This window comes from Condylostylus longicornis, unplaced genomic scaffold (assembly GCF_029603195.1).
Source record: "Condylostylus longicornis isolate FDR11 unplaced genomic scaffold, ASM2960319v2 ptg000040l, whole genome shotgun sequence".
NCBI classification, from domain to species: Eukaryota; Metazoa; Arthropoda; class Insecta; order Diptera; family Dolichopodidae; genus Condylostylus; species Condylostylus longicornis.
This window is the reverse complement of record NW_026578009.1, coordinates 1,574,498-1,600,456: the sequence shown is the minus strand read 5'-3', so window position 1 is coordinate 1,600,456 and position 25,959 is coordinate 1,574,498. Positions and strand designations below refer to the sequence as shown.

General features: G+C 24.9%; 3 protein-coding genes across 5 annotated transcripts in view; 1 reads left to right on the top strand and 2 right to left on the bottom strand.

Annotated features, from left to right (window-relative positions):
* Positions 1–18,751, bottom strand: part of LOC129609566 (5'-3' exoribonuclease 2 homolog) — a 31,753-nt gene extending 13,002 nt beyond the window's left edge. The window contains exons 1-8 of the mRNA XM_055521554.1: positions 18,555–18,751; positions 17,710–18,445; positions 16,649–17,652; positions 16,496–16,585; positions 16,277–16,433; positions 16,039–16,213; positions 15,799–15,983; positions 15,551–15,727 (exon numbers count right to left, since the gene is read on the bottom strand). Of these exons, the coding sequence (XP_055377529.1) occupies positions 15,551–15,727; positions 15,799–15,983; positions 16,039–16,213; positions 16,277–16,433; positions 16,496–16,585; positions 16,649–17,652; positions 17,710–18,445; positions 18,555–18,629 (2,599 nt within the window). The 5' untranslated portion in view covers positions 18,630–18,751. The remainder of the gene's footprint in view (positions 1–15,550; positions 15,728–15,798; positions 15,984–16,038; positions 16,214–16,276; positions 16,434–16,495; positions 16,586–16,648; positions 17,653–17,709; positions 18,446–18,554) is intronic.
* A 1,456-nt stretch (positions 18,752–20,207) lies between these two features.
* Positions 20,208–21,812, top strand: LOC129609750 (TM2 domain-containing protein almondex). The gene is made up of 6 exons (XM_055521864.1): positions 20,208–20,424; positions 20,481–20,566; positions 20,631–20,768; positions 20,844–20,962; positions 21,042–21,185; positions 21,443–21,812. The coding sequence occupies exons 1-6, from the start codon at positions 20,331–20,333 to the stop codon at positions 21,576–21,578; spliced, it is 717 nt and encodes a 238-aa protein (XP_055377839.1). The 5' UTR covers positions 20,208–20,330; the 3' UTR covers positions 21,579–21,812.
* A 193-nt stretch (positions 21,813–22,005) lies between these two features.
* LOC129609534 (transmembrane and ubiquitin-like domain-containing protein 1) lies at positions 22,006–24,425 on the bottom strand. 3 transcript variants are annotated; one of them, XM_055521502.1, is made up of 7 exons: positions 24,277–24,425; positions 23,821–23,969; positions 23,675–23,758; positions 23,011–23,599; positions 22,769–22,953; positions 22,498–22,666; positions 22,006–22,428 (listed from the first exon to the last, which is right to left on the bottom strand). In XM_055521502.1, the coding sequence occupies exons 2-7, from the start codon at positions 23,918–23,920 to the stop codon at positions 22,311–22,313; spliced, it is 1,245 nt and encodes a 414-aa protein (XP_055377477.1). In that variant the 5' UTR covers positions 23,921–23,969; positions 24,277–24,425; the 3' UTR covers positions 22,006–22,310. The 3 variants fall into 3 exon arrangements, with proteins under 3 accessions (XP_055377477.1, XP_055377478.1, XP_055377476.1); XM_055521503.1 differs by having other exon boundaries at positions 23,821–24,121; positions 24,277–24,384; XM_055521501.1 differs by having other exon boundaries at positions 23,821–24,425.
* Positions 24,426–25,959: the final 1,534 nt, after the last annotated feature.

Sequence of the window (25,959 nt, the reverse complement as noted above, 5' to 3'; positions counted from 1 at the left end):
TTTAAAGATTTCATTATTAAATTGTATGATACTTTAAAAAAATTTTTTTTTTATTTAAATAAAAGCTATTTTAAAAAAATTTCTATGTATATATATTTTCTATATATAAACTTATGTGTTTATTAAATGTTTATTTATATATAATAAAACAATAAATTACAGGATTCAGTCAAAGTTTGTATTGAATTGTTTTCTTCAAAATGATAAATTTCCTATACTATAAAAAATAAAAATTATGCACGGATTTTTAAAGAAGAAATGTGTACTGTGCCTGCCGATGGATAAATCTTTAGAATTCTCTTAATATTTCTTTCAATCGAAATTTGAAATTCAATCACGTGTATATAAAAATAGCGAAACAATATTGAAAATCTAGTTCTTTCTTAACAGACAATTATTTTATTTTAACAAAAAAATTAATATTTGTTTTTAAATTAGATTCAGAGCTTTGCCAATTAGTTTTACAATTATTCTAATTCAATCATTAGAATTTTATGGTTTAATAATATTCTGGTTTTGGTTCTGAAAACTGGACGCTAAGATCACGCTATATAAAAACATTAATGATTAATCAAGGGTAGTTTTTTTAAACCTGACGTACATGCAATAAAGTATTAATGTATGTATGTATATTCTAATATATTATTGCATTTATGCAAAACAGTCATCATAAAAATTCTGTATTATACACGAAAAAAATTAAATGTCCCTAGTCAAAAAGTATAGGTTTTTGTATAAAGTCCTGAATGAAGCTATACTTAATTTAAGACATTATAAAAAATCTGCAATCTTTATATACATACATACATAGAACTTTGAAATTCTTAATAATTTTCTTTTTTATTTGAAATAGTTACAACTCGATGCATTCTCTTTAAAATTATTCTTAAGACGAAATTGAGCTATTGTAGATATGTATATGTACCGAAATTTCATAAATTGCTTAAACTATTTAGCCCCCGAATCCTAATAAATTCGAAGCTAATTCTAACAGTCATATAGCTACCAAAAAACTCCAAAATTAGACTAAATAATTACATTATATCTCGAAAAGTATATAAGGCCTACACTGTTCACATTTCGTATAAACAATAATGTTAATAAAATCAATTTCTGCAATAATATTTGGACACCATTCTAAAATTAGATCACCAAGGCAATATGAATTTTCTAGGTAAAATGTGTTTTATATATGTATATATACAATAATACTCTTGGAAAATATTTGTGTGAGTATTACAATTTGTATGAGCGGTGAATTTTGTTAAAAATTGTTTAAAAATTGTTAAATTAATTCATTTTTTAATTACGATTGTTAAATTAATTAATTTTTATCTTCTTATGCATCTTTAGTAATTAAGGTTCACTTTGACAATTTAAAATCTTTACAATTCGTTTTCCCAAATAATTTCATATCAAAATGAATAGAAATTATGGGTAAATAAAATGTTAAATTGATCGATTGAGTTACACAATTAAACGCTTACATTTTTATAATGTCCAACATTTTACATCTTATATCGTATATAAGAAACAATAATATTTTTTTAACTTAAAACTTTCTTTTATAATTGCAGCATTTTTAAGCACAGCTAATATATTCAAATATGCTATATGATTTATGAAAAATCTTATACATTTATTGTATATTTTTGATTTTGATTTATCAAAGGGCTTTATATAATAAGATGAAGATCCAGAAAATTTATATAATAAGATGAAGATTATCGAAAATCCTCGCTTCATTAAAATAATTTATGGAAATGGATTGATTTTGTATTTCGAATTATAATAATTTCATTTATGGTCAGCTTATTCATTAAATGAAAATTCTTATTGCATAATATACAAAAATCAAAAATCTGACTGTAAAAAAATTATTTAAATGAAATTATTTTTTTTTTTGCTTCTTTACCCCTTGAAAGGATGTAGAGGTGTTGGATAATAGGAGTAGAAATCATTAGCCTAAACTATAGGTCAGTAGCCTTCCGTGATTTATATGAAGTACAAAAGTTTATAATCAAAAAATTGAATTAATTTTGCAATAAATTATTTTTAGCAATAAAGCTTTTAGAATATTTAGAATATTTTGAGTTTAGAATTTTATGTATGCAATAACATTAATAGTAACTAAAAATTTTTATAATACTTTATATATTCATAAGAATTCTTTGCATTGTCAGAAAACATCTCATAAAATTTTTCATTTTATTGAATTTTCAAACAAAAAAATTTCAATTGAATAATTTTAAAATTTTTTATGTAATATTCAAAGAAATCTGAAAATTATAAATAAAACTATGTACTTAATATTATGTACATTATATATACATATGTACATTTATGTAAACGTTATGCATAATTAAAATTTATTTTTATATTATTATTTTACTTTCCAATCAATTTTCTCTCTCACTCTCCCCTATGTATATAAATATCGAAATTCAATTATTAACTTAATTATATAAAAAATTATAATTACAAATATTAAAAAAATAAAAACGAAAATAAAAAAAAAATTCATAAAAAAAAAAATTCTCATTAAAAAAAAAAAATGTGTAAATTTTTTTTATATTGCAAAAGAAATAATTTTTTTTCTATTTTTTTTTTATTTTTTTTTTTTTTTTGTACGTGCAAAGTATTCAACCCAGTATTCAAATTCAATTGAAATGCCAATCAATTGATAACATCCTTTTTATTTCGTGACAAAATTTTCTTTTTTTTTTTTATATATTGATAATAGAGAGAATTCTGTTAACATTTAAGTAAGTACAGAACGTGTATACCTATTATATATTTATAAATATATGTATATATACAAATATTAATACTTGTATAATAGTTATTCAAAGAAATTTTTTGTAAATATATATTTATAAATTATATAATATTAATATATAAAAATTTATATTATGAATCAATCTGTATAAGCACATACATTCATTCATTCATTCCGATATAGATTCATACATACATACATACATATTATCACTCAAATTTAAGAGAAATCAGGAATTTATCATGTAATAATAATGAAAGGCAAAACCTTCATATTATAATTGCCGCAACAGTACGTGCTTAAGTGCTTTAGATTTAAAAAAAAAAAAAAAGCTGAGTCAAAATGAAATAAAAAGAAAAAATTAAAAACAAAAAGAAAAAATGTAAAATAAGAAAAGGAATTAAATATTCAAAAAATAAATTTCATCTCTATATTGCTCTATCTAGATATTTTAATAGCACATCAGGATGTCAATTTGAAAAAATAAAATGATTAAAATATATCAAAATTTAAATTAAATTTTTTCTACACATATTCATTTTTCCTATTAGTTTTTTTTTTAATTTATATATAGATAAAATCCCGACGATGATAGATAAAAGCTTTCGACGATGTAGTAAGTTCTAAATTATTTGGAAATAGTTGTGAATACGCAGTCAAAAGCAGAGAGCATCTTGAAAAATTTCCAGATGCTTTTTATAAAATTTTGTTTAAGCAATACCGCCACTAAATGTAAAATTTATTAAAATCTTTCTATTTATTACTTTTCAATCAAGTTATATAATAAAGGTTAGTTAATCTCGTATATACCGGCTCAATTTGTATTTTTAGGTTATTGAAGCTATTTAATTTGAAATTTTGAAAAGGCTATCAAATTTGGAAATTCTATAAAATTTGAAAATGACAAATTATGAATAAAAAATAATGCAGTGTCACAACGTCAAAAATTACATTTCGTATTGTTTTTTGAAGCTATGCATTATTTTGATAATCTAATAAAAAAGCTTACAAGCTCAAGTTCAAAGGTGGTTTAAAAGTAGTTTAAAAACTGTTTTTTTGCTTTTACAATATGGAAATCACCCAATATTATATAGGTGCTATTATATACATACAAGTGTATCATTTATCATTGTATTAAATTGTCATCGTCGTATACCACCATTTTTATAATTTTAAATTTAATTTAAATTTATTATAAATTTTTGCAAAATTTAATGCATAGCTATTGTATCATATTTGTGAAAACCGCTAAATAGTTTTTCCATTTTATATTTGAAAAATCCTTAAACATATACCTATATATTAATTATATACTTTTAAATGAATTAGCTACACTTTATTCTAAAATTATAATTTTTGCAAAAATTTAACCAAAAAAACCAAAGAAATTTATTGAAAAAAATTTATTTGTGGGGAAAATAAATGCGTTTATAATCAACATGGCTTTGTTATAACTTTTATATATAAAATTCAAATTCTACCAAAAATTTTATTTGCTGTGTACCCACAATAATCTGGTAAATAGATGTACGTATATGGAATATTATAAAAGTTATACAATCGAAAAAAACAATTTTTCAAGAATTAAATCTAAATGGACAGAATAATGTTGAATAGAAAGAAAATAACTTTGAAATTAGCTTAAAACTCAGTTATATGTACAAGCGGTACATACCACCCCTTTTTTCGAAATAAACTAATTATATAAATAGCATTGTCTTTTTTAAAATGTTAGAAAAAATTAATAAATTTGTTAGAATCGTAAAAATTGGAAATTTAATCACGCATGAGTACAGTGACAATCAATGGATTAAACCAGAGGCTCCCAAACTCCCCCCCCCCCTCGTAGACCCCTTATCATGTTTTTGAATTTTTGATGGATCCCCTTAATACTTATTTAATTAAATTCATATTTTTTGTTGACGCCTAGCAGGTCTTCATGGACCCCTGGGGATCTATATAGGCCACTTTGGCAATCACTGGATTAAACAATCAGTCTATATAATAAAAATTCTAAATTTTGATTATATAGATAATCAAAATTTAGAATTTTTAATTTTCATTGAAAAAAATATAAATATAAATTAATTAAATTATTAATTAATAACTGAAATAAATAAATTGACTTATTTTTTTTTAATTATATGGATTTAAAATGCCTTATGTGTTGGCATAGTATGGCACATCAGAATATGCAAAAAAAAAATATTGAATTTGACTCTTACAGGAGCGGTATACTTGCTGTTTTTATTTAATTAAGAATTCAAATAATTTCCGTGATAAACAGTATAGAGATTAAAATATTCAAAACCAATGTTATAAAACTGAAAAGACTCCAAAAGCGGATTTTGAAACAATTCGAATGTATTTTTTATTTTAAATATTAATAATTTCACTAGAACACGAAAATAAAAATTATCTTTAATTCGCCATACAACATTCTTATAATTGTACGAAACGTTCTAAGGCCATTAATTTTTATCTATAATAAATCTTAAGTGGAAGCAATGCGTATATAATTTATAGTATGTACCATACAGAAGACAATTTTTGTAATTATGCAGTAGAACTATTTTTTTTAATTGAAAAATTTAGTACCCTAAAATCGGATTTGTAATAATACCGTATCGATACACAATTTAGCAATTCAAAAAACTTACAAGTTGAATTCTACATTATTACAGTATTATTACAATTCCAATCTCAGGGATACTCACTAGCATCTCTCAAAAAAGTAGCTTGTTGTGTAATTACAAAAATTGTCTTTTACATAGCACTATAAACTATATACACAATGGTAAAAGCTAAAAATATTAAGACCAATGAAATTTATTTTGTAACCAAAATTAATTCATCATTTCTTTATCCATAAAAATATTATATAGTAATAGAAAATTCTTATTACTTTTAAAAAAAATAACAAAAAATTATTAAAAAAAAATCAAATAAATTTTTATTTAAGACAAATTTCAAAATAAATAATAATTAAAACATAAGGAAAGCAAATTAAAATAAAAACAGCAAAAATTAAATGGAAAAAAAATAAAAACATTCAAAAATCACGTTTTACCCACAGCAAAACCAAAAAGTAAAACTTCCATATTTTTTTTTTTTACCGTATACAAAAACCTTTGAAATACGTAGGTACATATTTCGTCTCATTAATGAGAAACATCATATTAAGGACATGGATAAGATCATCATGAGGATTTTGTTAATTTGTGGTGCATTAAAATAATATAAAATTTGCATTACACAAATTTATACATAAATTACAGACAGACATACTTACATATGTATGTATAAGTATGTACATACCCATGTAGATGTTATTTTCGCTCTTTTTTTTTGTTGCTTATAGTTTCCCGTATCATTATTATTCAAATTTATTATATTATGTATGTGGTCCCTATAAGAATTTCACAAAATATGATTTCTTCTTTAACAACTTAATAATCATTGAAAACCTACTCGAAATTTTTTAATAATTTTGCAAGTTATTAATTATAAGCAGAACGTAAATTGTTAAAAATTTTGTCACAAAGAAAATCTTTTTACAGGTTATTTGAGTTTCGTTGGGACATTTAAAAATTTATTTAAAGTTACGTACTTAAATTGCATTTACTTAAAGTATTGAATTTCGCAAAGAACAATCTAACTGCAACTGCATTGCAACTGCTTGGAATAACTAAAAACTGGAAAACCGGAAGATCTGCTGAACAGAAATGCCAAATTTCTTTCTGTTTCTTTAGCATTAAGGAAAGCATTTCCGTTGAAAACTCAAAATATAAAGTTTGGTGATATTCCTGAAGCTCAAGTTAACCTCAATAAAATAGCATTAACAGTTTCGATAAGTTATTAAAAAAAAACAAATCATTTACTTCCCTTTTTACAACAAGTTTTAAAGGTTGACTGGAAATTAAACACAAATTTTTTTTTTAAATATCACTTTAAATTTAGTTATTCTACACTACTTGTTTAAATTAAAGTTATAATTTCTAGAATATTTTTATTTTGATTAAAATTTTGTGCAACACAAAAATTATTGGAAAAATTATTTTAAATAAAAATTCTGTATTAATTTTAGCGAAAACTCTACTGATATGAGAAATTTCTTTTTTTTTTCAGTATAGACTTTCAAATTTCATAATTGATTTTATTCAGAAAATTACAAATTTTTTTAATAATAATCCATCACATGAATAGACGCGACAAACAGAATATGGGTGTCATACCATAGCGTATAATCATCGACTTAAATGCCCCCAATTCAATTCTCCGTTTTATAAAAAGATTGTTAAATTAATTTACTTATAAAAATATAGAAGAGTAAACATTTATTATTAGCATAATATTCTAATAATAATATTTTAATTTTATAATAATTATCATTTTCTAAATAATTAATTTAAACTGTTAATGAAATTAAAGTTTTTAGATTTTATATAATTATTGTGTATATTTACAACTGTGTAAAAATACTATGATTGTAATAAAATATCAAGTTGCTCCTATTTACAATTTTAAAATAAATTTTACAATATTACTGATGTTATTGATGATATACCGCAAGGCTGCTCACGTAGGGCAGAGCATAGAAGATTTCTCAAGAGAACCGAGTGGCATAGATAAATTCTTCAAGAGAACCTATAATAGCACGCTCAATAACGGCCTGGTTATCTCGGAGTAGTGATAGCAAAATGGCACATTTGTGATAATTGGGGTGCGGTGGACCTGTTGTACCTGCCACGTCAATCAACCAACCAACTAATTAACTCTATAATTATAAGAACTAGTAATTTCAGAATTGATTCGAATTCGAAATTCCGTTCAAATTAGTATCATAGTTGCAAAATGCACTACAAAATTGGGTATAAGACAATTAAATCTTTAAAGCATAATAATGTAAATTGATATAAATGCCACTGTTTCAAAAATGACAAATGATAGTCAATAACCGAAATGTATGTCAATATACTAGCAATTTTTTTAATTAAAAAATTTAATTAAAATACCTATAAAACATTTTTACATATTACAAATTCGAACTTAACATTTCACTAATTATTTACTAATAATAAATAATGAAAGAGAAGTTTATTTAAAGTCTAAATTATTCTTATCTATAATATTTGTGTTACACTTAGATGATTGCTTAATTTTTATTTCTTAATCAAAAGAAACTAAAATTAATAATTTTTTCAATCTTATCTTATTATTTTTCATATTTTTTTTATTATTCGTTATATTTCACTCTAATATATGTAGTTACATATTATATACATATATACAAATTGCTTCCAGTCAACTTAAGAAAAACTTCTGACGAATCCACTTTATCTTATTCCTTGACGGACGGACTCCTGATGATATATGCTATGATGACAAATTATTTTCTTTAATTTGCCAGAGCGTAATTATAAATGCTGATTAGTAGAACAGCACGTTTTACTCTTTCCATGGAAAAAAAAATTTTTAATACATATGTACATAAATATATCCTTATATGTTATATATATGAGATATTACATACATAAATACATGCAGTTATTCTCATATACTGTTACTTGATTACAAAATATGGAAAAAAAAATAAGCAGATTTAGACGTATTTACATATAAATATATTTAGAACATATATTAACCATAAAAATATATCGTATATATATAAACACACGTATATACAATTTCCGTAAGGAATACATTAAAAAAAAATCATCCCCCTGCATTCTTTTTGCAATCTTAATGTTTTTTTCTTATTTCTTTTAATTCAAAGCAATTTTAAGTTCGGTTGATATATGAGATGAAAAAAAAAATGTTAAAACGCAAAAAAGTGAAAAAATAATTAGTCGAGAATATGCACAAATCGCAGCAGCGATAGAAAAAATAAATAAAAAACTAAACATAAAATGGAAAGTCAAAAAATAGCGATGACGTTATGATGAAAACAAAAAAAAAATAGAATAAATAACTGTATTTATGTAAATATATTTTAAATAAAAAAAAAATAAAAACATTTGAACATTTTTACAGGATGTTTAGTTGATTAACAGACGCTTTATCATCCTTTAGCACAGACGCTTATTATTTGGCGTAGAGCGTCAACAAAAGACGAGGTAAAAACTACGATGTAAAAACTAATATCTTAAATTATCTTTAATTTAAGTTCTTATTTCTTTTTATTTTCTTGAACTCCAAAATCTTTAATATTTTTTATATGTTCTTAAAAGTCCTAAAATAAAGAATCATATATGTAAAAATCTGATGTGATCAGCACATAATCGACCTTATTGTATAATGCCTGGTTTAGTGAAAGTGTTACAGAAGATTATGAAAATATTTCAGTACTTTCTTTCAATTTTAAGGAAGTTAGCAAACTTTAAGCTAACATACCTAGAAAATTGTAAATTTGGCTCTTAGTAGAATTTCGCTTTGTGCAACCCGAATTGCCTGAAATGCTCGCCAGCTAGTTTCGGTAACAACCAGAACTAAAATATCAAATTTCAAGAAATTCAATCAATCCATAGATATGGTAAAAAATGTAAAATCGGCCCCCAATTTTACTCGGGTTTCTGAGCCTTGATCTTTCTAAATAATTTGTAATTTCATTTTTTTAACCCTTCGCAATTTAAATATTAAATTTTGTTGACTATTTCTTTTTATACTAGAAAAAATGTAAATTTAGTCCGCAAAAAGGTCCAGTTCTAGAGGTCTCATATATACCAAAAATTGATCGATCCATGCCATAGCCGAAATAAGCTCACGTATAAAATTTCATCAAAATCGGTTCTGCCGAACTTGAGGAACACGCGTACACTCACAGACCCAGAGACCAACAGACCGACATCTCTCTAAAAGTAATTTATTTACGCTTCCCTACTGTGGAGAAGTGTGTTCCCACCGAATAATCGATATCCAAAATTTGGGGTCATCACATAACATATCTATGTATATCATAACATATCATGTATACAATGTCGGTAAAAATCAACGGACTCATCACTACCGAATTGATTTTCAATCGAAAAAAAATTTTGACTAGTCAAAAACAACATTTTGAAAAACTTATTGTTTTACACCTCGAGTTCTTAAATTAGAAATATAATATATTCATATGATTCACTTTATAATTTTACAAGAACTGTTTTATTAAACTTCGTTTCGTTTGTTTTTTTTTTTTGTAAATAGTTCAATTAAATTTTTCGGTAATGGTAGCCCCATACCATTCAATTATAAATCATTAATCAAATTATTTAATTTAATAATAATTATTACAATTTATGATATGTTTTTTTTAATAAACTCAATATTCTTGAAATGTTCGACAATGTCTCTTATATTGAACCCAAATATCATAAAATAATAAAATAAAAATTTTTGTGTAAAAAATTTCACCCTGTTCAATATTATTACAACATAAATAAAATATAAATTATATAAACCGTATATAAGACGGTTTAAATTAAAAATTCATATAGAATATATTTATGTTATTATTTATACACATATATACATACACATAATAAATAATATAAAAATAATATTAATACACTGTCTTATTATAAATATCATCATTAAACTGATTAAAATATATATATAAAAAAAAATTCAATTTATAATTTGCAATCAATTAATGATGAAAATTTCAAGTACTCAAGCCAGTTGGAACATCATTATACAGAAAATTCAAAACTCTCTAACAGATATACAAGTATTTTTCCGTTTTAATTACAATTTTTTATTTCTTTAATTATCTTGCTGAGAAAATAAAAAAAAAAAATTGTTATAAAATAATATTGTATACTATTTATATAACATATTAAATATTATTACAGAATTGAAAAAAAAAAATAAAGTTAAAATAAAATATAAATGAAGAAAAAAAAAACAGGATTTTTACATTTATTTTTTAATTATTTATATTTGAATTCTAATTTATTTTAATATAAAAAAAATTAAATGAAATAAACATTACGCTAGGTCAGCACATCAAAAGAAAATTCAAAGAAATTTATATGAATTTATAAAGAATATTTTATCAAGCGTTCATAGGCATTGAGAAGACAAAATTATTATGAAGATATTAGACTATCCTACACCTAATTATAGGATTATTTAATTAATTAATAAAATATTTAAATAAATAATTAAATAAAACATTTATTAAATTAATAAATAATTAGTACTTTATCAAATCAATAATTTCCGAAGGCATATTGTTAAAATGCATTCGGAAAAAAATTATTTTAATACACAATATTTTCAATAATATGCCACACCACGGACAATTAGAAAAATTACTGAGGATTTTTAAAAAATACAATTACATTTTATTCTATCAGGAAAAGAGTTAAAAAAGCTTCTCCAAGATCCTTAAAAATGTTATAGAAAATATATTTACTCAATCACATTACAAGCCCATAGATGTATATTACATTTTTGTTTTATCAATAGTATTATAAAACATTGAAAAAATATTATCTTAGCGGGATCATATAACATAAATTAGCGTACTCGTATAATGATCGTAATCTAAATTTCGTTTCGGGAACTATAAATATTGTGTCGATAAGCTAATATAAGATTTTATTTTACTTTATTACATATTTATTTATTTATCTATATTGAATCTGCTTTAATTTACATGTAGCAACTATAAACTCAGTAAAGATGTTCGTTAAAATATAAGTTTGCACTTAGCTGTTTGTGAAATCGAAAAGAAATTAAAACTATTTTTAAAATTAATTTATAAGTTTTGTAATATTATTCAATCGATTTTCACAATAATTTTTTTTGGGCTTGCAGCATGTACTCTTACATATAGTTAAAACAATGACCAATTACAAAGAAGTACGTACAAGTATCTACAGGGCACAGATGATCGATTCTAAATACTCCTCTAAATCGGAAGCTGAATAATTCGCTAAACGGATTAGAAAATTTATGAAATAAAAAACGAATTACATAAACTTTTTACCAACCGCATTGCATATAATAAGGGAAGTTATGTGATGGTTTCAAATTTCGGATGTAGAGTTTTCGGTGAGAACGCACTTTACCACAGACGGGAAGTGAGAATAAATTATTTTTAGAGAGGTGTCGCTTGTCGGTCAGTATCTGTCTGTCTCTGTGTGTTCACGCGTGTATATATCAACTTCAGCTAAACTGATTTTGATGAAATTTTATATGTAAGTTTATTTCAGCTATGTCACGGATTGATCAATTTTTGATATTTGTCAGGCTTCGGGAACTTTTCGCAGGACGATTTCATAATCTTCTGTAACAATTTCACTAAACTAGAATATATATTGCGTTCGATTACGTGCTGAGCATATTAGATTTTTTATTTAGGCAGTTATTTTTATCACAAGCAAACAAAAATAATAAAAATTTATTTTAAAGGAACAACAATAAAAAAAAACAAAAATCAGAATTTCCAATAAAAATTAATAAAATAATATTTAGAAAATTATTTTAATTATTTTCTAATTATTTACAAATTTTTATTTCTTTAGCTGTTTTTGTTTTTATTCCACCAGCTCCACGATAACAGATGAAGCGCAGAGATAAGTTGTTTACGACGCGAACATATAACGGTGCGATAACAACTAGTTTTATTATGTAGTATCGATAAAACTTTTACATTTGACAGGTATTACACCATGTCGAGTATCACTCGACAGTGGAACTAGTGGAAAAAAAATCAGTGTCGAGTGACAGTCGACATTGGAGTGGAAAGGGTTAAATTGTTTTTGCCTGTTTGAACGGTGAAAATTGAAAAATAATCACCATTCTTTTAATTTTCGAAGCTTACTATTGATTTTAAACATTTGATTCAAAAAAATATACTTATTAGAGATTAAAAAACATTCAAGTTTAAAATAATAATAATTTTACCTATTAAAAGAAAATAAGAATTTGTAATTATTTATTTGGCTTTATAGGGGAAAACCTTATTATAAACAATCATTAAATAACATGGTAAATAAGATTCAAAAACACCACAATACATACATTTACATACATAAATCTATTTATTTTCAATTAATATTAAATAAAAATCATAATTAATTTTATACTGTTGGCCAACGTCATCTCTAAAATTTAGGTTGAATTATTATTCAAATTTATATCATTAAAATTTATCACATTGTAAATATTTCTTTTCTATACATACATATGTATTTATGTATGTATGTTTACAAATTTACATTTTATTAATGCATTCATTATGTATCTACATATTTTATTATGTACGCTGTTCAAATAAAATTATAAAGAAAACAGAAAGAAAAACAATAAAATAATAAAATTGGAAAAAAAGCAAAGAGTGAATGACAAGCTAAAATTATACCCACATGGACATGAAAAATTAAAATACATCAAACTGCTCTATAAATATTGTTTTATTGTTAGGTTTGATGAGCTTTTAAAAATATTACTAAGTATATTTCAATTTATTTTATGATTTAAACGAGCACATTGTTTTTCAGTAAATATTTGAAAATCTCAATCTCATAAACTTCATTAGCTTAAATATGGTAAAAAAAAAACAAATAATTACATTATTATAGTACCAAATAAACGCTGATTAGGAAAATCAACTTTAAAGCTCAAGTAAAACGCTATTTAATTTTAGGTTATTAAATAATCTTTGACTTCCAAAATGCAGTAAAACAGTATTAAAACATAATTCAGCATTTCGAATATACTACATTTCGAATATCAAGCAATATGTGAATGAACTGCTTTTCTCAAGGAGACTGCAAGGAAATTTGTTATAGAACAAATTTCTTTACATTTAAAAATAACTTAGCTTAAAGCAAAGTTGTGGTAACTGGTAAAAAAATCTAAATATTATAATTAATTATTAAAGTTATTATTAATAATTTGCCTTAAATTAATTCATTTTTTGAAAATTATAATTAATAGAAATTTTTTTAAGATTGTAGTCTAATAAACTCAGTTTTAGAAAGAAATTGCTTAAAATTTAGACAAATTTTGTCTAAAACAAATTTCACAAATACAAAAAATGTGATTAATTAATTGATTTTATTTTTTATTTTGCTTACGTTAAAAATTGAATCATTAACCTGTTTGAATTTCAAATGTAGATTTGAAAATAATTTTGAATATAATAATGTAAACTATATTTAGAATTATATGAAAGACAAAATAGTTAAAATTACTAAATTTTCAAATAGTCGGGAAAACCGAAATTGACTTTTTACTTATTTGCTTTTCCTTTTGTATTTTTCTCATACATTATATTTTTCTCTTTTTGTGTATTCTTTCAATTTCCATACTCTTTTTCTCTTGAATCCTGGATGAGAAGTTTTTAAATATTCTTACGTTTTTTCTCTTTTTTTTTTGCTATAATGTGTGCTGCATAAGCCACTTGGCTTTGGTGCTGAATAAGGCTTAATTTGTTTGCGAATACTTGAAAGACAAACGAAAAAATTTTATGCATTTTGAGAATGAAGTGTTGAGATTATCCTCTTCAACAATTTAAGGTTACTTAGGCGTTCAGAAATCGATGGTCGAATACAATAAAAAGGATAATTTATGGATTTTATAATAAAAAATTTTTTTTTGTTAATCACAAAGACAATCAATATAATAATAAAAAAAAATTAAAATTATATATGTATGTACATAAAATATTAAATAAATTTAAACTATAAAAATTTTATTCTTTATGAATAAATTTGTAAAATACATATTTATCTATTTTATATACATGTATAGTAGTAGAAATTATGTGAATGTAGGCACATAAAATATAAGAAATAGCTTCTAGAGAAAAAAAGAACAGCTTCTTAAGCGTGAAATGCAAAAAAAAACATAACAATTACAGATACTCATTTAGAAAAAAATGAAAATTCAAATTATATTTATTTAATATTTCATTTTATTTTAAAAATGATAATATGAAGGGCTATTAGATAAATGTATATGTATGTATGATCGAACCAAATAAAGCCAATTTTTTCGAATTTCTTTATTGAAATCTTTTTTCCTATTTAAATAATTGTTTTTAACAAACGCTTCTATATATCAAATCAATATTAATAAAGTATCACAATAAGCAGATAACTTGCTTGAATTTAGTTTAAATAGAAAATTGGGAAATTATGGCAAAGCAACATATTAAGTCTTAAATAATTATAAAATATATATTCGAAAAATCTCCAAAAAAAAAAATATCGAAAAAACTAATTGCATCAGTATTAATTCACAATTTTGTTATTAAAATGTTCCTTTACCTGGTCTAAAGAAAAGTAAAAGCTTTAACCTAAATATATGGTTATTGGGGCGAGGCAACCCTTATCGTTAACTTATGATTCACTTATGCTCAATCTAGTTTCATTTACACTTTTCTGTAAAAATAAAATTCCTTTTGCTATCAATTTCGGTATTGTCACTTGCCCTTTCCCTTGAAGTTTAACATAATTTATCATTACTTATAATCAATGAAGAAAAACTTAATATATATTCGTTTAAATACTAATGTTTAACGAATAATTTTTGAATGGTAGATTATTGGAAAATGTTGCATGCTTTTTAAAAATATTTCTTTTCAGAATACTAATCACATATGTATACATATTCCACTTTTACTCTTAGCTTATTTAATAAGAGTTTTTCATATGAACCTAATATACAAAATGAAATTATTAATTAAGGTAAGGATGTTTTTCAAAGAATACATCTGTCTTAAAGCAATAACTTTTCAAAAAAAAAAAAAAATAAAATAATTTCAGTACTTACTGCTATTCATTCGTGTGGGTGGTGGAATTGATGCATAATTTGAGTTCCGATTTTGATTAAAATTCTGATTGAAATTTTGATAACTATTTTGATTAAATTGTTGTTGCCCAACATAGTGATTAAGCATTCTGTGTCCAGCAACATCTAATGATGCCGATTGCGAATTTTGTCTAAATCCTTTAAAAAAAAAATTCCCAAAAAATTTAATTAAAAGTATTTAAAAAAACCTTCCATAATGAAGTACTTACCAATAGTTGGTCTGTAATTTGGATTTGCTCCTTCAGGTTTTAACACAGCTGGTGGATCAATTGCGTTTGGTAATCTTCTGGCAGGAAAAATAAAATCATCATCATATTTAGGATCTCTGTATTTAACAGTTAATACATTATTCCCTTTAATATCTGTTAATCCTTTAATAGGCGATGTACAAATTCTAATAAAATGAAATCAATTAGTTTTGTATAATTTATATTTTTTTTATATTTTACCCTTTTAAGGCTACATTATCATCAGACCATAAAATTCTGCCCTGCATGCCTTGAATTGATACTGGAACTTCAACTGTTTGAAAAATTTTGTTTTTATAATGCGATTTTATTACAGAAAAACCCGGATTTCCTGCCGTTATATACAAACGACTGTCACCACACTTATTTCTCTTCACTAGAATTATAAATCACAATATTAAAAGGAAATAAATAACTTCAATTATGTTTTAAAACGAACCCTCTTGCTCTGTGAGCATCGAATAAAATGGTTTCAAAGCCTTAAATAAACGCTTTTCATCTACAAATGGTAATAAAGCTACACCTTGCCAAGCAAACTTTTTACCATTCAAATCAATTTTAAAATCTTCTGGATAAAAATCGATTATTGGAGATTTCTACATAGTGAATTTTAAAATCATAAAATTTTTAATTATTTAAATGTATAAAAAAAAATTACTGGGTCAGACATCAAATTAGCCCAAGGCTGTGGAACATGTGAACTACTTGCTGCTGGAAACACGCCCATAAGTTGTTCCAAAGGATTAAACTAGGAGAAAAATTATTGCATATTGAAACAATATTTAGTGTTATTTATCAAATTGCTTTTTACCGGCTTTGTATTTTTCTCGAACTTAGTAGATAAACCTCTTACATTTACAAAATCAGATGCAAAAGGAGCATAATGGTACGGAAAATACCATTTCCACGACGCACATCCTTGATAATAATATTTTAACACCCAACAAAGTCCACGTACATACTGCAGTGCTACAGAATATCGAAAATTAATGTTATCCGGGCCAACATCAAATTTAGATTCATAATATCTGTCCTTAAAACCCTCTTCCCACAAACGAACTTCATCATTTTCTTGATAATCTTCCTCCTCTTCCTCCTCTACAGTCTCCGGTTGTTGCTTCTCGTCAATTTCGTCAGATTTTCTTTTTAACGACTTCGAAGGTCTTAATAAAGCCTCTAATGCAGCTTTTCCGTCTTTTTCAATCGGCTTGTTGTATTGAGAAGTTTCAACCATGTCCATTCTTCTGAAATTAGCAGCTTCCTGTCTTGCGTTTTGAATTGGGGCAGGAGTTATTCCTTTTCCTAATGGAGTTGGGGCAAATTGCGAGTTGTGCATGTTCGCAAAATTTGGAACTTGCGATTCCATACGACGTTTTTTTGCTTTTTCTCTGGCTTTAAAATTTTCTTCCCTTCTTTGCCTTTCCCTGAAAATTGTATCCTCTACTGAACCCAGGTCATCCATAATTAATTGAACCCGGTTAAGATTTACTTCTCCAGAATCAGTTAAAAATCCTCCTGTTTTGTATACACATTTTTTATACAGCTCAACTAAACGGTCAATCGCTCCTTCTCGAATTTCTAAGCTAGGTAAATGCGGCAGAAAATCATTTCCAACAAAAAAGCACATAAAAACCCAATCATCTACAGCTCGATCAAAATCATAAGGAAATGGTAAATTAGGCATTTCCAAAGTTGTTTTGAGGTATTCACGAAGCACAAAAAGCCGAACGAAAATAAATCTAACTTCACCCACAATAGGTGCATCATCTATTTTTATATCAGCATCTAGACCCTGGCATTTTTCTACTTCATGGCCTGAAAAATAAAACATTGTCTATTATATTCAGTTTCGTATATCCTTTAGTTTCTCACCATATTGACCACAAATGTCACAAGGTTTAGGTTTGTTTGGTAAAAACTCTTCCCTTATTATAGTAAAATTGGGTTCATGTGTAGCCAAGCCCAACATAATCAAATCTGCATCAGCACCACATAAAACATGTTGCGTATTCGGATCATGATCTGGCTGAGATCTTTGTTTTCGAATAAAGTCCATAATTTTATGTTCACCTTCACCCGGTACATTTGCATCTGATAAAATTACCTTAATACTTTTCCAAGCTGGATTAGTATTCATCCGATCGTGGATATAATAATGTAGACATCTGCTTAACCTTTCCATGAAAGGAGTGCCGGGTGTAATACAATTTGAATCAAAGTGTTCCTCTTTTGGTTTTTCGGGTGGCAAACGACATCCTTTGGCTAAAAGTTCGCTTCGAATTCTGGCTATTTCATTCCGCCTTTCTATAGATTCTTTTGCTGCACGAAATCTCCTCGATCTTTGTTGGTTCATTTTGGCTCTGGGAGCTACTCCGTCGATAGCCATGTACAATATTTTCCTCGGACGAACAATATTCATTAAACGATCTATGCATTCGAAAATTGCAACCATCATTTCGTCCTCATTTTTAGGCGGCGGTTTGTCTTCTGGATGTGTACACGGATGTATAATGCCATTCATGTCAAGGTACAAATTATCGAACTCAACTCCATTTGGATTGGGTTTTGTCATATCATCGTATACATTCTTTCCATTATCATCAACAGTCTAAAAAAAATTAAAGTTATTTTAAAGAATTCATGTTAAACATATTTTGTATAAAGTGGTGAATAAATAAACCAAACGTGGTTATATTTTATTTATACAATACACATACCTTTACTTCTACACAATCAACAATAACGCTGGGGTATTTTCTGCTTAACCAACGGAAAAATGCTGGTACTCCCATTTCGAAAGAGAATTATAATATTTGTTTAAAAATTTTTATTTTTAAAATTAATAATATTTGGCTTCAATTACTGTATTAATAAATGATAGCAGATACCAAAAATTTTGAAGTTTGTTTACGGATTTTTTTCCTACTTAAAGTAGCGGCAAATTTAATTGTAAGAAAATGATAAGCCCTAAAAAAACTAGCGGCAAATAACTTAAACAAAGAATGAATTATGCAAAGTTAGTTTATCAATTTGAAAATAATTGCCAATGCTTTTATTAAATGGAAAGTTTCTCCCTGAAAAAATAATGCCATATTTATTCTATATATTAAAAATTAATATTAACGTTATAGGAAAATAACAACTCTTTTTCCCTGATTAAACCGAAATTGAAATTTCAATCTGCGTATATACAGTACAGGTTGAAGGAATATTACTTTTGCTTGAAATCGACTTCAGTTTGATATTAGCTGACAAGCATTATAGATAAATTTGTCATTTTCAATCTTTAAATTAGCGTATGTGCCGTAAATTTTCAAGTAATAATTTTATCGAAACGGCTTGACTTGAAAATATCAAATCAAGTAGCGTTTATATGAGATCGAAATTCTCTTCAAGTCGGCTTAGAGTTGCATATCAACGTAGGAACTGTAACACATAAAACAGTATTTTTGTATAATATGTAGATGTCTACTAAATTCCAATCTACGAATAAAGTCTGATGACTGTTCACATATTTGATTAGATTTATCGCAGACCTTATGTCAAATATTTAACAATTTGAAAATTATAACTAATATAAAAATCATCTGATCTCTGCTTGAAACTTTAACAAAAAATAATTGCCTTCATTTTACTTTTAACCTAACAGTAAATATAATTAAAAAAGAGTAATTCCTATTATTTGCGATCTGATGTATAATAATATGCAACAAAATTTATTATTAAATGTCAACAATAGCTAGCAATGGAACTTCGAATTAAAAAAATTATCTTAAACAGCTTTTTGAACAAAACTTTTGAAAACTAACTTCTAAGTTTATTACTTGAAAATAAACAAGTTAATTCGGATTTACTCGTATAATAATTAATAAAATGATAAATATTAATATAATGCAAATTTAATAAAATGTTAAATAATATATGTAAATAAAATGAAAAATTAACGCATCAGCAAAATTACTTCAACTTAATTTCTTAGGATGGGTGGTCACGTTGCGTTTACACAGGAGTGACTTTTTATAAAAAATAAAATTATAATTGCACTTTTAAGTTAGCTTTCAAACGAATTAGATTAATAAAAAGTAAATTCACCAATTATTTGAGTTTTATTCATAATAAGAAAATATAACAAAATTATAAAGTTTGGCTTATTTTGAAATAAATTTAAATTTATTACTGCATTAATAAAAATTTAATTTCTTTTAGCAATATAATTGTTTTGTATTTTTTAATAATACAAATATTTGCCAATAGATCTCGCTGCTTTGTGTATATTGTACAAAATAGTGCTTATGTGCTGCTTCACATCTTTGCAGTTATTTTGTAAACATATTTTGACGTTTCATTGTCATTTACATTTTGCATTACAGTTCACTCGATAGCAATAAATATATTTTTAAAATTCGATTTTAGGATTATATTTTTAAAGAATTCATGAAACTTTTTTTCAGTCAACTAAAAAAATTATATAGAAATGTACAGTATTAACAAAAATGGTAGATTCTGATTGTATTGTGATAAATCTTCGATCAGCTGTAACCTTAGTTTTGCTTTTTTTTGTAAATGGTATCCATCAAAGTCAAACTGGTATGAAAGTTTTTTAAATAAAAAATATTTTTCATAACAGAATATTAAATTTTCAGCTTTGAATTCAATGGAACCATCTTCAAAAGTAGAATACCAAAAAAATATAACTTCTGACGCCGAACCCATTAGTATACCTCAAAATGTGAGTTAATGAAAAAAAAAAAATGAAGTTTATGAAATGATAATTGTGCAATATTAAATTTTAGCAAACATCATCGTGCCCAAGTGAAATAGAATGTAAGAATTTAAATGTGACATGTCTAAATTGTAACTATAAAAAAAACTGCCGCTACGGAAAGGATGTAAATATAACGTGCGAAGTAAAATCATCATATGCATGCGTGGTAAAATTCAATTTATAAATATATTTAAAAAAAATATTAATTCAATTATAAATATCGAAAAAAAATTACTTTTAGGGGGAAAAAACTTTTAATAGAACAATGAATTGTAGATATTGTTATCAAACAGAAATTTGGCAGCACAGATGTGAACTTAAGGGACATTGCAATTCAATGGATCCAAAAGCTAGATATAAGTACGCAATATTTTTGTTATATAAAAATTTGTTGATGTTTAATCAAAATATTTTTTCATTTTATAATTTTACTAAACAGAACAAATTGTACTGTTTACGATAATGTACTTTGTTTGGGAAATCGAGAATTCTCAAAACGAGTACCGTGCAACTGGACTCACGGATACAAATGGAGTACTGCATTAATAATTAGTTTAACTTTAGGGGGTTTCGGTGCTGATAGGTAAAGTAATTTAAAAATAGTCATTTGATTTCATTTTATGAGTTTTGCTGAAAAAACTTTTTTTTATTACTTTATTATTTTTTAACTTATATCTAAGCTTTTATAGTATATATTTATCTGCGTATACGTTCATATATTGTTAATATTTCATATGTATAAGTATAAAATGTAATATCAATGTTTTTATATTAATATTTATAATTGTAAATACTAATTGTATTTTACTACTTCCTAAATTATAAAATATGTACTTTCAGATTCTATTTAGGTCATTGGCAGGAAGGAATTGGAAAACTGTTTAGTTTTGGTGGTTTAGGTGTATGGACTATAATCGATGTACTTTTAATATCATTACATTATTTAGGTCCAGCAGATGGATCTCTTTTCATTTGAAATTGTAATTTATAGAATTTATTAATAATTTGAAAAAAAAAGAAATTTAATTTATATTTCTTAAATATCTAAAATTAGCAAAAATGAAGTGAATTAACTTATTTATAAAGAAATTTACGGAACTGATTCTTTTAAATATAATAAAGATTTAATTATGTTTAAGTTTACTTCTAGTTGAATTGAAATTAAAAAAAAAATATATATATATATATATGAAAATTTTAAAAATATTGTTATGTATTTTTTTTTCATTTGAAAGTTTTAATAAATTGTATGGTCTAAAATTAGAAAAGTATTATTTAACAGGAAGAAAAAGGTTCTTAATCCTAATAGTTTTTTACGGCCATATAATATTCATTTAGCAATATTATTATTTCTTCTGAACTCACCTGAATAATTAAAATTAATTCATTAAAAATTGTTATGCAATTTTATTAATATTTTTATTTCAAGAATAACATATGTATTGTATATTTGCACATTATTGAACAAAATCACATTCCAATATTTCCTAATTATATTTTGTTATTTTCTTTTACAATTTTTAATTCAAATTACATAAATTTTAAATATAGTAAAGGATTTTGTAATTTGTATTTTTTTTTTTAAATATAAAGCAATTAACATAAGTCCAAACAAAAATATGTTCAAAAAAGGAAAAAAGAAAATTGAATTTGAAAAAGCTTTACAAAAATTAACAGAATTATTTTATGAAAAACTTTTCTACCGATTTTAGACTGTTGCATCCCATTCTATCAGAATAACCAATGGAAAAATTAAAAGAAATAATGCTGTCATAAAAATAAGACCAATAGTTGAATATAAAGAAAATAAATAACTATATTGAAATCTGAAAATTAAAGAATTATAATATAAAAAGTACTCTCAAATCTATTGAATTTTCTTCTTCTATATTAACCTGCAATACCAACAAAAAACAATTGCCAAACTAGTGATTCCTACAGCAAAATAAACAAAAAGTGGGCCGTTAGTCAGTCCTGATCTAAAATTAATCCCATTTGATGTTCTGGTACGTGGTTGAGCATTATTATTATTATTGTTGTTATTGTTTTGGTTATCGTGATGTTCTAAAAAGTTCAAATAATTTTGTTTTTAATATTAAAATTCAAGATAAAAAAATAATGAAATTAATTAGGAAAAGAGAATTTTGATAAAAAATAAGTTGTAACCTTGCTGAATATTGGATCCTTCCATTTGATTAGTTTGCATTGGTTTTTTGTGAACCAAACAATGAACCACACAATTATCAAAAAGTCCGAACGCTTGTAAAGTTTTGGTATCTGGTTGTAACACATGACCATTAAAGACTAATCTCACAAGTTTTTCTGCAGCCAATTCAACCATAAAATGTCTCCTAATAAAAACAAATAAAATGTTGCATAAGGATTCTATTCTATTGAATAAGACTTACTTTTTAAAATCTCCTAAGGCTTCTTGTGGATTTCCTTTTACAAGCCTTAAGTCATCATTTAAGTACTTTAACTTTATTCTGAATTCATCATCACTTTTATTTTGATTATTTGCAGTGTTAACAGTTTGAACCAATCCATCTAGTTGATCATTTTGGTTTCTACTCAATTCACTTTTGGAAATATTTTCGTTCTCGTTATTTTCATTAGAACAGTTTTCAGCATGAGTTGAATCTCCACTTGTATTCAAATTTAAATTTTCCCTTCTTATAACATTTTCATTAGAATTACTTTCAGTTTGATTTTCTTGAGAATAGAATGCTAAACGTCTTCTACGGATACCTTCACTTGAATGAGGTTCATCAATTGTACTATCCATATTTTGAATAATTTCCTGTGGACCAGTATCGTTATCTTCCAAAATTTCAGAATTTGTACCAGTTGAAGATGAACTTATCCTTGATCCACTAGATAATGCAAGATCAGAAACTTCATCTAAAACATCATGCAAAGAAGGAGCTGGAACTTCAATATTATTCAATATTTCAGTTCTCTGATTTACTGATGGATTTCTTGTATCACTTATGCTTTCTAGAATAACAAATTAAAAAACCGAAAAACTGAGTAGATGATACTTACCTACCTAATAAAAAGAATAAAACGTACCTGGTATTGTAGTTTGTGGTCTTGTTATATTTTCCAAAAGTCTTCTTCTATTGTTTTCTATTATTAAAACTGCTGTCGGTAAATCTATAAGATTTTAGGAAATACAATTAGTTTGTACTTTACAATTATTGTGGTTAAGATTGTACCTCTTACGTTGGTTGATTTCCATGCAAAATAAACTATTATTATGGCTGCTATAGCGATAAAAATATTTACAAACTCTATGTCTAAACCTTCAAATATCATACTTGTTCCTTTAGGTATCAATATTTATTACCATGTTACGAACTGTTACCTGAATATCAGAATGGGAATATAAATAATTATGTTATGTATCAACGTACAAGTTTATCATTCAATTCGACGTCATTTTATACAGATTTGGTATTGCAACACCCAAGTATTGTTTCTTAATTTTTTTATTTGCACTTTAACCCAAAAAAATCACTGGTTTAAGAAAGAAATTTTAGGCAAACTTCAAAATAATATAAAAATAGAAAATTTAATAGTCTACATAAATATTGCAAAAAAACTTTATTTATTTGTAGTCCTATTTTGCAAAATGGAAAATCAATTTCATCCCTCTGCAGATGATTTCCTACCTTGTAAAAGGTTGATTTCAAAATTTATATTAAATATTTTAAAAACTATGAAAAATTTAAAAATTCTATAGTCTAATAATTTAAAACATTTTTATAAAAAAAATTAACTTCAGTTGATGACATAAAAATAATAACACGACAAATATCTGCAAGGTTCTATGGAATGTCAGAATCATTTGACTTTATTAATTGTGTCGAATACATGACTGTAAAGAGTATTATTAAAGTATAAGTTTTTTTTATTAATGGTTTGAGTTTAAGATAAATAAACAAAAAAGGTTTGCATAATCAATATACAATTACCAATAGCAGCGCGATAATTTCAAAAATATCAAATGGAATCAACACAATTTTCTGGGGTTTATTTTTCGTGTTTACACTCCTCATGAGTATATATGTGCAATTTTTAAGTAATCTTAAAGATTCTTTTCGGAATAATCTTAAGTAAAATATAATCTTATTTTGTAAATAATTTGACGTCAATAAATTTAAATTATTTAAAAAAAAAACTGACAACTTACTTAAAATTTTAGTTTTTAAAAGGTAAACACAATATTATAGGTAGTCAAAAAAATGTGAAATTTCAAAAACGAATTTAAATTCGAAATGAAAAAGTAATATTTTTCTTCGAATTTCAAGGTCAGTTTAAAAATGACAGATCTTTCAAATGCGTTGTGATAATAAAACAATATGAATCCATCCAAAACAAATGATTCATCTGTTGTAAAATCAGAAGAAAAGACAAAAATTCCATAAGCTTAACAATAGCAGATTTAGTTTGTTGGAAATTCAGACTAATTATAGTTAAGAAAAATATTGAATAGAAGAAAGAAGGGCAAGACTTATTTAAAAAACCCTGCATGATTCATTTAATATTTTTGACAACAACATGCCGCGCGATTCTGTAGTACTGAGCTGTAGTACGTAATTTTCTGAGTATTATTTTGAATGTCTAAACGTTACCTATTCTACAATTTCTTAAGTACATTTCAATATTGACTTTGTAATGTCAAATTTGTTTTGAGAACAAATGTAAATATTTTAAAAATAATAATTTTTCTATCTACATTTCATATTTTAAAATTTTAATAATATACATATTTAAAAATTATTAAAGATAACAAAAATAGTAATACTAAATTATTTGTTTTTGTTTACAAATATTAACATTTCTTTGTCAACTTAAAACAAGATGTAATTTAAATACGAATGCAAGGTAAGGTAAAAATTTTGTCTAAAGATTATTAGCCAATTTAAAAAAATAATGAAAATAGGAAATCGAAAGGTAATTAATAAAAAAAACACACTGGTATTGTATATTTGTAGTAAAAATATTTTGTGGCTTAATCAATTACAAGAATTTTTAGTAAAAATTTTTAGGCGTTATTCAGATTTAAAAGAAACAGCAATTACATATATGTAGACTAGAAGAGTGGTGAGTAAGATTATCTAAGTTCGTATTTTGAAAAAATTAGATGTAAATTAGATATTAAGGAGTTGGAAATTGAAGAAAGACACTTACTATATGCGTAAAATGTGGAAAAATGATTAAAATATGGAAAACTTATAAGGCTAAAAAAATTTTTAGAAGATTTCAGCATCTCTTACAAAACATTTTGAGAAAACTAAATAAATAAAATTAAAGTTTAATATAACAATATTACGCAAAATATTGAAGCGAAT

Coding starts and splice junctions, on each gene's coding strand:
- LOC129609750 (XM_055521864.1), top strand. CDS start 20,331: ATGGTAGATTCTGATTGTATTGTGATAAATCTTCGATCAGCTGTAACC. Junction 20,425..20,480: donor TATCCATCAAAGTCAAACTG/GTATGAAAGTTT, acceptor TTAAATTTTCAG/CTTTGAATTCAATGGAACCA. Junction 21,186..21,442: donor GGGGGTTTCGGTGCTGATAG/GTAAAGTAATTT, acceptor ATGTACTTTCAG/ATTCTATTTAGGTCATTGGC.
- LOC129609534 (XM_055521501.1), bottom strand. CDS start 23,920: ATGATATTTGAAGGTTTAGACATAGAGTTTGTAAATATTTTTATCGCT. Junction 23,759..23,820: donor GAAATCAACCAACGTAAGAG/GTACAATCTTAA, acceptor AAAATCTTATAG/ATTTACCGACAGCAGTTTTA. Junction 22,667..22,768: donor AGGATCCAATATTCAGCAAG/GTTACAACTTAT, acceptor TGAACTTTTTAG/AACATCACGATAACCAAAAC.